This window comes from Elephas maximus, chromosome 10, assembly GCF_024166365.1.
Source record: "Elephas maximus indicus isolate mEleMax1 chromosome 10, mEleMax1 primary haplotype, whole genome shotgun sequence".
Lineage (NCBI taxonomy): Eukaryota > Metazoa > Chordata > Mammalia > Proboscidea > Elephantidae > Elephas > Elephas maximus.
The window spans coordinates 119,661,475-119,672,849 of record NC_064828.1 but is presented as its reverse complement, the minus strand read 5'-3'; the positions used below and the strand labels follow the sequence as shown (position 1 = coordinate 119,672,849).

Genomic DNA, 11,375 nt, shown 5'->3' with positions numbered 1-11,375 from the left:
ACAGAAATACCACAGTGGATGGTGTCTCAGTCAGCTAGTGCTGCTGTAACAGAAATACCACAGGTGGATGGTGTCTTAGTCACCTAGTGCTGCTATTACAGAAATACCACAGTGGATGGTGTCTCAGTCACCTAGTGCTGCTATAACAGAAATACCACAGTGGATGGTGTCTCAGTCACCTAGTGCTGCTATAACAGAAATACCACAGTGGATGGTGTCTTAGTCACCCAGTGCTGCTCTAACAGAAATACCACAGTGGATGGCTGTCTTAGTCACCCAGTGCTGCTGTAACAGAAATACCACAGTGGATGGTGTCTCAGTCATCTAGGGCTGCTGTAACAGAAATACCACAGTGGATGGTGTCTCAGTCATCTAGTGCTGCCGTAACAGAAATACCACAGTGGATGGTGTCTTAGTCACCTAGTGCTGCTATAACAGAAATACCACAGTGGATGGTGTCTCAGTCATCTAGTGCTGCTGTAACAGAAATACCACAGTGGATGGTGTCTCAGTCACCTAGTGCTGCTATAACAGAAATACCACATGTGGGTGGTGTCTCAGTCACCTAGTGCTGCTGTAACAGAAATACCACAGGTGGATGGTGTCTTAGCTACCTAGTGCTGATGTAACAGAAGTACCACAGTGGAGGGTGTCTCAGTCACCTAGTGCTGCCGTAACAGAAATACCACAGTGGAGGGTGTCTCAGTCACCTAGTGCTGCCGTAACAGAAATACCACAGGTGGATGGTGTCTTAGTCACCTAGTGCTGCCGTAACAGAAACACCACAGGTGGATGGTGTCTTAGTTACCTAGTGCTGATGTAACAGAAGTACCACAGTGGAGGGTGTCTCAGTCATCTAGTGCTGCTGTAACAGAAATACCACAGTGGATGGTGTCTCAGTCACCTAGTGCTGCTATAACAGAAATACCACAGTGGATGGTGTCTCAGTCATCTAGTGCTGCTGTAACAGAAATACCACAGTGGATGGTGTCTCAGTCACCTAGTGCTGCTATAACAGAAATACCACAGGTGGATGGTGTCTTAGTCACCCAGTGCTGCTATAACAGAAATACCACAGGTGGATGGTGTCTTAGTCACCCAGTGCTGCTGTAACAGAAATACCACAGGTGGACGGTGTCTTAGTCACCCAGTGCTGCTATAACAGAAATACCACAGGTGGATGGCTTTAACAAAGAGAAATTTATTTTCTTACAGTCTAGTAGGTTACTAGTCCAAATTCAGAGCTTCGACTCCAGCGAAAGGCTTTCTCTCCGTTGGCTCTGGAGGAAGGTCCTTGTCCTCAATCTTCCCCTGGTCATGGAGCTTCCCAGGTGCAGGGACCCTGTGTCCAAAGGATGCGCTTTGCTGCTGGTGCTGCTTTCTTCGTGGTTTGAGTTCCCCACTCTGCCAGCGTCCCTTTCTTTTTATCTCTTGAGAGATAAAAGGTGGTGCAGCCTACACCCCAGGGAAACTCCCTTTACATTCGATTAGGGAGGTGACCCGAGCAATAGTGTTACATCCTACCCTAATCCTTTTAACCACAGACAGAGATTATAACACATAGGAAAATCACAAAATGGAGGACAACCACACATGGCCTAACCAATACACACATTTTTGGAGGACATAATTCTATCCATGACAGCATCTCCCCTTGTCCAAGTCTCCCTTTAATATTCTGGGAGTGTTTTAAAGTTTTCCTTAAACACGTATGGTTATTTCTTGTTCTATTTGTTTCTGTTGCTAAACCTAAGCTAGCTTTTTCCATTCACATATCTTCTAATACCTGCTGTTTTCACAGATAATGCCTACTGATTTCCAGACATTCATCTTGTACCCTGTCTTAGCTATCCAGTACCACTCTAACAGAAATACCACAGTGGGGTGGCTCTGACAAACAGACCTATTTTCTCACAGTTTAGGAGGCTAGAAGTCTGAATTCATGGTACCAGCTCCAGGAGAAGGTCTTCTCTGTCAGCTCTGGAGGAAGGTTCTTGTCTCTTCTGATCTGCTCCTGGGCCATCTTCATGTGGCTTGGAATCTCTCTTTCCCAGTCTCTGCTTTCTAGCTTGCATTTAATCTTCTTTATTTTTATATCACAAAAGAGATTGACTTAGAATACAACCTATACTACTCCTGCCTCATTAACATAAAAAGACAACCCATTCCCAAATCAGATTATAATCACAAGCATAGAGGTTAGGATTTACAACACGTAGTTTTGAGGAACACAATTGAACCCGTAATATTCCATGTGTTGGTCCCCAGAAATCATGTCCTCCCCACATGGAAAACACATTCACCCCATCATATCATCCTAAAAGTCTTAAATCAACTCCAAGTCCAAAACCTCATCTTCCGAATCATCTAAATAAAATACGGGTGAAACTTTGGGCATTTTGCATCCTGGGGAAAATTCCTCTTCATTTGTGAACCTGTGACATCTAGACTCCGAGTTATCTGCTTCCAGTGTACACTGGTGGAACAGGCACAAGGTAGACATTTCCATTACGAGTGGGAGAAACTGGAGGGAAAGTAGGGATAACGAGCACCCAGAAAGTCCAAAACCCGGAAGACCAAATTACATTAACTCTCAAACCTTGAAAATAATCCTGTCTTCTCTAAGACCATCTGGGCAAGGGCCCCACCGTCCAGACTCTAGGTGGCGGTCATGCCTTCTGGCTTCTGAGTGGAGGCCCCTGGGCCCTGGGCTTCAGCTTTGCCTCACAGGCCCTCAGGGATGGCAGCTCTGCTCCCTTGGCTTTAGGCAGACCCATGCTCCTAGTTCATCTGAGTGGGGACTTCTCCCCCTCATCTCCAGCAGGCCCCATTCTGCTGACCCTTGGGTATGTCAGCCCCGCCCCCTCAGCTTTGGCAGTAGCTCCATCCCCTTGGCACATTTTAATGGCAGCCACACATTCTGGAACTGAGATGGCTAAGATCTGACTCTTTGAAACCTGGGAAGTTGTGCCCCACCCTACAAGATACAGAACACTGTGGTCCCACTCTTTGAAACAAAGGAGGCCCTGATTCCAGTGCTCCTTCCGACAGTTCTGCTAATCTCTGAGCTGCTCCAGGGATGATTCCTTTCTTTTCTTGGAGAACAATAAATGTAGCTCCTTTGGCCTTTTTCCTACCTGTGGAATTCCAAGAGGCACACAGCATTCTCTCTTTTCATTCTTTCTCTATCACTTTCAGTCTAAGCTGTTGGGTTTTCTGCTGTGGTAGTTGGTTAGATCCATCAGTCACAGGCTAATCTAACAAACAACTGTGTAGCCACATCCTTGGTGAACATTCTAGGACATGTGTCTTTAGTTTATACAACAGAATTCCTTAAATCTTTAACTTCTGTTTTCTTTTGCACAGTTCATTTTTAAGTTCATCTCTTTCCACAAGCCGTCCACAGGGAACTGACACCAGGGGCAGGGGGCAGGTGCCAGACTCTGTGCCCACGCCAGCAATTGGAGATTTGATGGCGCTGTGGCTGGGCCCCCTTCCTGTCCTCCACCGCTCTCCACCCAGGGCCTTCCCATGTCCGAACCCCTCCTCTGCCACCCACCTCTCCAGTGGGGCTCCCCCACAGCTCCCCTGCTCTGGCTTCGCCCAGCCAGCCCATTACCCACAGTGACACATACAGCCGCTGTGCTCTTGAGGCCCTTTCTCACTCCAACCCCCCTCCTGAGGGGCCTCAGCACAACAGGTGACCCGCTTAGTGTGTCCACAGTCTTGACTGCCTGTCCTGAGATGTGTCTTCATGGAAGCTGAGGGTCCATCCCCAGCACGTGGTGCCCTCTCGGCTGCCTTCAGGCATCTGGGCCCAGGGGACCAACCAAGAGGCCCATGGTGGCTGTCAAGTGGTTCTGGGACCCCCTTTCTCCCTCACTCCCCGTGGCGCCCTAGCAAAGCAGGAAGGACACAACTCCACCTGAATTCCAACCCAAGCTTTCAGGAGTGAAGCTGATACCCACAGGCTCCCCAGTACCACGGCGTTTCTCATAAGGGTCTCAATGTGACATGAGGTGTCAGTCATTGGTCAGCCCTCACCTGGGCTCGAAAGGGCCCCTTTTCAGAGCCAGTTCCCAGGAGCCCCAGAGAGAAGAGCGGGGTAAGGTGGACAGTGCTTCCCTCTGCTTACCCAGTCCTGAGTCTGCAGTCCCTCCTGGGTGCTGCTCTGCACTCTGGGTTGGCTCCAGGTGGCTGCCGGGCCCCCCTGGGTCGACGGCTGCCTGTACTCTGGGGGGCACAGTGCCTCTGGCTTCTTCCCCAAGGGACCCTTCGGCAACTGCTTCCTGTCATCCATTTCCAGCCCTAGCAGGCTATTGGTCTGTACCTCTGGGGCTCTGGAGGAAGGACAAGGGCTGGGTGGTGCAGGTTCCCAAGGCCACCTGCCCTCACAGGTAGCTGGGTCCCAGAGGCAGGTGGTGGGCCATCTACAAGCCACTGGTCAGATACTGTTAGGCAGCCGGAGGCCAAACACCACCGTTCGTAACATGGTGCCCAAGCCTCTGCACACAGCCTCCGGCCCTCTCTCCCTGCGAGTGGCCTCTGGTTGCCTTGCTCTCAAGACTGCCCCATGGGGACTCCCCGAGCTTTGCGGCCCTCCATCCTTGCCAGACTCCAAATCTCTGCCCTCCGGGTCCCAGAGGCCACCCAACCTCTGTCTGGGCATCCGCTCTCAGTCAACACTTGTCCAGTCTAAGGGCGGACACCTCTTCTTGTGGTTTCCCGGGACCCCGACTGGCCTGGTGTACAGAAGGTTAGGAACATCACATCGGAGGAATGAGTGAGGGGTCGGCGGGGGCGGAGGGGGGCTCTTCCGGCCTCCCTCCTCCCATTCTGAGCACCCCGGCCAACTGTGACGCTCACCTCGGCCCGGGCCAGGCTGCACCCCAAGGCGGGGCCCAGACCCGAGAGGATAAGGAAGCCGGAGTGGACCCCGCCCCACCGGCCCCTCCACAGGGAGTCTGTGCTGCCCGGCAGGGGTCGGCTGAGGGGTCCCTTGGAGGAGCAGCGGGGGCACAGAATGGAGGGTCAGAGAGGGGACCGCGGCAGGTTCGGGGGGACCCGGGGGCTGGGGTGGGGGTCTACTGCAGGTCGGGGGGATCAGCGGGAGAACGTGGGGGCTCAGTGTGGCCGGGGCGGCCGGTCCCCCGCCGGATTGGGGGGTCAGAGAAGGCGGGTTGGGGGTCCGCTGCGGGGTCAGGGAGGGGCTAGTGGAGTAGCGGTGGGGAGTCCACGCTGGGATTAGGGGTGGGTCAGTGAGGGTGGGGGGCCCACAACGGCGCAGCCAAGCCGGCGGAACGCCCGCTCTGCAAGCCCCGCCCCGCCGTCTCCACTTCCGGCCCCGCCACGCCTGCGCTCTGGCCTCCGGCCGGCAGGGGGCGCCTGACCGGCACCCCTCTGCCCCGGGCCCCGCCCCCGCGACCCCCCGCCCCGGGCCCCGCCCCCGCCCCCACAGCCCTCGGAGGCCCCCCACCCCGGGTGGGCGCAGGCCGCGGACGGAGGGCCGGCCCGTGGGGTCATGAGGAACCACACAGCAGCCGAGGGAGGACCCTGGGGGTGACCCTCCAGGTTTATTAGTGTCGCATCAGCACCTTAAAATAGTCCACGTAGTCACAAACGCGACAGATTAGCATCTGTTCTCCAAAAGGTTATTTACATTAATCCTGTTTTCCATTAAAAAAGCAAAAAGAAAAACTAGCAACACATACAACTGGGAACCCAACAACGCACGCTGGGCGGGGAGGGGTCTGCAGGCGGGTCCGCCGCGCGGCGGGTCGGGGGGCGGAGTGGCCGTCCTCACAGAAGCCACCTGGACGGGGCCAGGGCCGGTGCCCAAGGCCTGGCCGCTCACACGCGCGGGCCGGCCGCCCTGGCGCTGACCAGACAGCCCGCTGCCCACCCTGAGGACCCTGCTCTGAGGGCTGCCGGCTGCCCCGGGGACCCCCTCCCCGGCGCACCTCCCACGCAGCACCCCGGGCTTGCTCCGCCGGCTCAGTCACAGGCTGTTTTGGTTTCTCTGTCGTCTTTCTTGGAGGGGACAAAGTGCTTTTCCGCGTATCCTCACACCAGCTCCATGAGGTAGGCAAGGGAGGTGTTACCATCCCCTTTTAACTGATGGGGAAACCGAGGCACAGGGGTGAGCATGGCCTGGTCTCCGGGTGAGTCGCAGATGCCCGTCTGCGAAACCTCCCCCAGTGCAGGGTGTGGTGGGTGGGCTGGGGGCAGCGGGGAGCCAGGCTGCAGGGGGAAGAGGGCCCCACCAGAGCTCCTGGTGGCCTCAGCTGAGTGGGTGGAACAGTCCGTTGCCAGAGAGCTAAGTTGGGGGTACCATCACCTCCATCTCATTCCTACTGAGTATGACCTTTGGGAAGACACCCGTCAAGATGTAAACAGGTCCTGAAGCCCACTGGTGCGGATGCTGGGGAACAGAGAAGGGGGTCAGGAGCCAGAGCTGGTTCTGAGTGTTCGAAGCCCCTGCTGCCACGAGCACAGTGGCCAGCGCCCTTGCCCAGGCCTCCTTGGCCTGGGTGGGCAGAGTCCCAGGGTGCGCTTCGGTCTCCTGGCACAGGGGTAGGGGTGTCAGAAGACATGTATTTCAGCAGTGAGGGGCTCTCTTCGGGAGAGCAGAGAGGCCTGGCCTCCACGTGGCCCCACAGGCACAGCCCCTGTGTGGCCACAAGCAGGGTTCCCCCCGCAAGATGCCTGGTGTGCTTTCTTCTCATGAGATGCCCCAGTGAAGGGGGTGGCGGGAAAGAGCCCGCCCAGGGCCTGCTGCTTGAGAAAGACCAGCGACGTCTCAGGAGGACCAGATGGGGGCCAGGCTAGGGTACTGAGATGCCTCTGTGTCTAGAAGAGGTGGACAGGCACCACTTTTTCCTCCCTGGCCCCACTTCACAATGCTAGGCACACCTGGGAGCTGGTTTCCAAAGTACCTGGGTGGGGGGCAGGTAAGCAGCTAGTCACAGGCGAGAGAAAAGGAGCATTTCTCACCCCAGAGAGGGTGGGGACCCTCAGTGACGCTGGCTGCTGGCATGCAGTTGGTGCTCTGCAGGGTGGGAGTGCCACACCCATCCTACGTTTGGCACTGTTTCCAGTCACATCCTTCAGTGGCCATTCCTCTTAGGAAGCCAGGCCCAAGCCTCCTTGGATGGGCCTGCCATGACCCAGAAAGGCCCAGTTGGGTGGGCTCTTCCCATGGAGACCTGGGGGTGCAGGGGTCCCCACTGCCCCATCACGGGTGGCCAGTGGAGGTGGACAAACGGAGGCTGAGGCCTGCCCCCAGGATAGGAATTTGGCCCCGGGTGTGCTTCAGGCTCTTGGGCCCCTGCAAGGAGCACTGGGACTGCACCCCCCCATCAAAACAGGCTGGCACTGCCAGCCTGAGCCTTTACTGACCACATGATTGTGCAAGTGAGACACACACCTGGCACCTGTTTCCACGTTCACCACAATCCTGAATCTCAGCCCAGGCATCCTGGGGCCAACAGAGGTTGAGGAGGCGGGGGAGACAGTGTGGGAGGAACCAGCAGAGGGCAAGCTGGATATGAGGGAGCGAGCCCTGGGTGGCCCCAGCTGTGTCTCACCAATTCCCAGGTTGGCGTCTCGGACACTGGGCTGGAGCCACTCGGGGCTGCAGGGGCTCAGCCCACAGACCCAGAGGCCCTTGCACTGGCCGAGTTCGGGCAGCAAGATGAGCACACAGAAGCACAGCAGTGTTTTTCCAGAACAGGCCAAGGGTGCGGGAAGGTCTTGAGAGTGCCTGCAGTGCGAAGTGGGGGTACTGAAGTGCGGGGGCGCATGAGGGCGTGGGTACCTTGCTAGCTCTGCCCTCGCCCCAGTGGGCACTGGACTTCAGAAGAGCAGTATGTTTGGCAGCTACATTGTAACATGTATTTAAAAGCATTAAAAATATCTGCAACTATAAAATCTCTACTACCCCATGTGGCTGTAGTTCCCTGGGGACCACGAGTGGGCAGCGCTCAGGGAGGCATCTGTCGGGCAGGGTCTCGGCAGGAGGGGAGCCTAGTGCCCCTGGGCCCAGGGCTGAGCTGAGACTGCCCTCCATGCTCTCCTCAGCACTCTCTCCAACATAAGGCCCAGCAGGAACAACCCGGCTCACAGGACACGCTGCTCCCTGGCTGTGACCCTTAGCTTCTGGCCACCAAGTGCTGTGGCCTGGACGAGCAGGCCCCTCACCTGTGCAGACAGGTAGGCCCTTTACCTGCACAGACAGGTGGGCTCTCACCTGTGCAGACAGGTAGGCCCTTTACCTGCGCAGACAGGGGGCTCTCACTTGCGCAGATGAGTGGGCCCTCACCTGCACAGATGGGCAGCTGCCCTTCTGCACTCTGGCTACCTGAGAAAGCAGAGGCCTGTTTCATGAAGGAAGGATGTGAAGGCAAGAATCCTTCCTGCTTGTGGGGCACCGGGTAGGAGCTCCTGAAGACCAACACCACCTCACCTGATTCTCCAAGCTCAACAGTGTCCGCTCAGACCTCCCAGCGCCCCTGCGGAACATTCTGGTTAATAAGCAGAGTAGTATTCAGCTCCCCACACAGGAGCCGCCCCGTTAGTTTCCAGGCTGTAAGTACATTCATACTGAAGACCGTTTCTCTGTGTAAGCGTCTGTCTCTGTAGTAAACTGAAATGTTAACAGAAAAGCAGAGGGGCTCCCGGCGTGGCGGCCTCGCAGGGCAGGATGCTAGGTGGGTGGCGGTGGTGGCCCTGGCTGTCCCTGCACGGCTCTCTGCTGGCTCCGTCCTCAGGGTGGCGGGAGCTGGAAGGCAGGCTTGGAGTGTCCAAAGATGCAGATGGGGAAGTGTTTGACATGGGAGGACCACTGCGCCGCCAGCTGGAAGAACTTCACGTCATTCCACTCCACCCCATCGATGAGAACTGCAGATGGATGGGAGCCATCTGAGCCACCCGCTGCTGCACAGGGGTGAGCCAGAAACTCCTCTGGGCGGGGTGGGGAGAGGGGCCCTCTGCAGGGAGCAGCCTGAGGCTGGGGGGACGGCCACCCGCATGGAGCACCGGGCGGACCTGATCGACAGACACTCTCCTGCTTGCCCCCCAGGACTCAAAGCCAGCTTCTTCAAGAGGCGGCAGGAAGGAGGAGAGACCAGTGGGCAGTGGGCCGTGGGCCGTGGCCGGTGGGCTGTGGCCGGTGGGCCGTGGCCGGTGGGCCGTGGGCCGTGGGCCGTGGGCAGCCAATGCAGAGGCTGCACAGGCAGTGGACTCCAGTCAGCTAAGCCCGCAACTGCCTCCCTGGTTTTAGAACCTCAGAGTGTAAAGTTCCCGCCACCGAGAAACAACCAGAGGAGGAAGACAGGCGACTTCCATTCCAGTGGTTCTCAGGCTCATGGACAGAGCCTTGGAGAGTTACCAGTCCCACGTCAGTCGGCTGCTGAGCAACTTTTAAAATGACAACTTGAAATATACAAGCCCATTTTTTAAAAAAGCAGAAAGGGTGGAGAAATTATTTCTTGGAATTAGAAGTGTTAGATGCATTTAAGTACTTTATAAAAATGTGTAGAAAGTCACATAATATACCTTTCATAGCAAAACAAGCATTTTCCTTTGGTGAATTAAAAAAATGCGGCCTCAGTGTTTGCTCTGGCTTAATTTTCCCCTTTTCAGGCAAAACCAACCGGCTCCTGCCCGGTGTGAAGGTCACCAGGAGGAGCGACTCCTTTCTCAGTCTATTTCTCCAGGGCCAGGATCACTCCCTGCACCCTGCCCCTCTCCTGTCCAGCCTCGCCCTCTCGCTGTGGCCCCACCTCTCCACCCTAGCCCCACCCCTCTCCCTATGGCCCCGCCTCTCCACTCTAGCACCACCCCTCCTCTGGCCCCACCCCTCTCCTTATGGCCCCGCCTCTCCACTCTAGCACCACCCCTCCTTGTGGCCCCGCCTCTCCACCCTAGCCCCGCCCATCTCCTTTCGAGCTTCACCCTCCCCATGGCCTCCCTCTCCACCCTAGCCCTGCCCCTTCCCCTGTGGCCCCGCCTCTCCATCCTAGCCCCACCCCTCTCCCTATGGCCCCACCTCTCCACCCTAGCCCCACCCCTCTCCCTATGGCCCCACCTCTCCACCCTAGCCCCACCCCTCTCCCTATGGCCCCACCTCTCCACCCTAGCCCCACCCCTCTCCCCTGCCCCCGCCTCTCCACTCTAGCCCCGCCCTCCAGCCCCGCCCCTCCGGCTCACCCCGCAGCATGTTCTGCTGGTGCTTGGCGGTGCAGATCAGACGACTGATGCCCTCAATGCACTGGCTTCTGGCCTCCACGTCCTTGTCCTTCGTCTTCTTGGGCAGGAACATCACTAGGAAGGACAGGGCCCCGCTGTGCTGCCAAGTCCTCAGGGGCCGGCTCCCAGGAGCCCCGCCCGTGGCACTGCCAGCAGCCACGCTCCCCAGGCGGCCAGCCCTCCAGCCGGCCGGCCCCCCACCTCACCCTTCTTGTTCTTCTCCTTGGTGACCACGGTCATGGACATGGTGGGCGTGGCCGAGGCCTCGCCGCAGCTGGGCAGCCTGCTGACCTGGAGGGACCGGAAAGTGCACTTGAGCGTGTTTTTGGCCGTGGGCAGGTCCTTCTTCTCCGCATCTCTCTTTTTCTCCGCAGGCTGAGCTGCTGTCCAGTAATCCACCTGCAGCCCCATCAGCTCGGCGCCGACGCCCTGGCTGCAGAAAGGCGGGGGTCGGGGGGCAGGGGGTAGGGCTGTTTCACAAGGCGTGGAGGCCTTCACACCCATCATGGCCAAGGCAGGGCGGCCTCACTGCCCCACATGGCCAGCGAGGGGCCAGTGGGCCCAGGTCCTCAACTGGGCACTGCCTGTCATGGAGACAAGTGCTCCAGCCTCTGTCCCCCCATCCTCATCCCCTGGGACACCCCAGCCTGTGCCTGGCTCAACTAGCCACAAGGGCCCTTCTAGCATCCACACATGTCCCACGTAAACGGCACCACAGTGCCCTGGTGGCTGCCCCCACAAGAGCAGCTTTGCTTGGGTTGGGGAGGCTTGGAGTGGGTAAGCGGTTTTGAGTGCTGGGATCGAGGCAGCCAGGCACAGCTTTGTTGCCGTCAGAGTGGGTCTCTTTCTAAGACCTCATCAGCTTTCACATCTAACAGTAAATCCTGCTCCAGCCCAACCCAAGGGGCCAGTGCTGAGACCACCCCCAAAGCCTACACAGCCCAGCCACTCCAGCCTGCCAGACCCAGGGGCTGGGGGTGAGAGTGCAGCTGATCATCACAACAGGTGGCAAAAAATTCCCAATGTCACCTAAGCTCACTCTGACCGGCACTCTCGGGGAATGGGGACGCAGGGCGACTATTCCCATGAGTGGGTGGGGTGGGCTACGAGACTCGGAGTTGGGGCCT

The 11,375-nt window shown here is 57.5% G+C and overlaps 1 protein-coding gene across 4 annotated transcripts in view; it reads right to left on the bottom strand.

The window, feature by feature from the left end:
* Positions 1-5,529: 5,529 nt before the first annotated feature.
* Positions 5,530-11,375, bottom strand: part of PACS2 (phosphofurin acidic cluster sorting protein 2) — a 90,996-nt gene continuing 85,150 nt past the window's right edge. For 2 of the 4 annotated variants that reach the window (XM_049897764.1, XM_049897765.1), the window contains exons 22-24: positions 10,455-10,681; positions 10,210-10,323; positions 5,530-8,898 (exon numbers count right to left, since the gene is read on the bottom strand). In XM_049897764.1, coding sequence (XP_049753721.1) covers positions 8,765-8,898; positions 10,210-10,323; positions 10,455-10,681 — 475 coding nt within the window. In that variant the 3' untranslated portion in view covers positions 5,530-8,764. Of the gene's footprint in view, positions 8,899-10,209; positions 10,324-10,454; positions 10,682-11,375 lie in introns of those variants that run through there. The other 2 variants (XR_007518873.1, XM_049897767.1) reach the window with 2 other exon arrangements.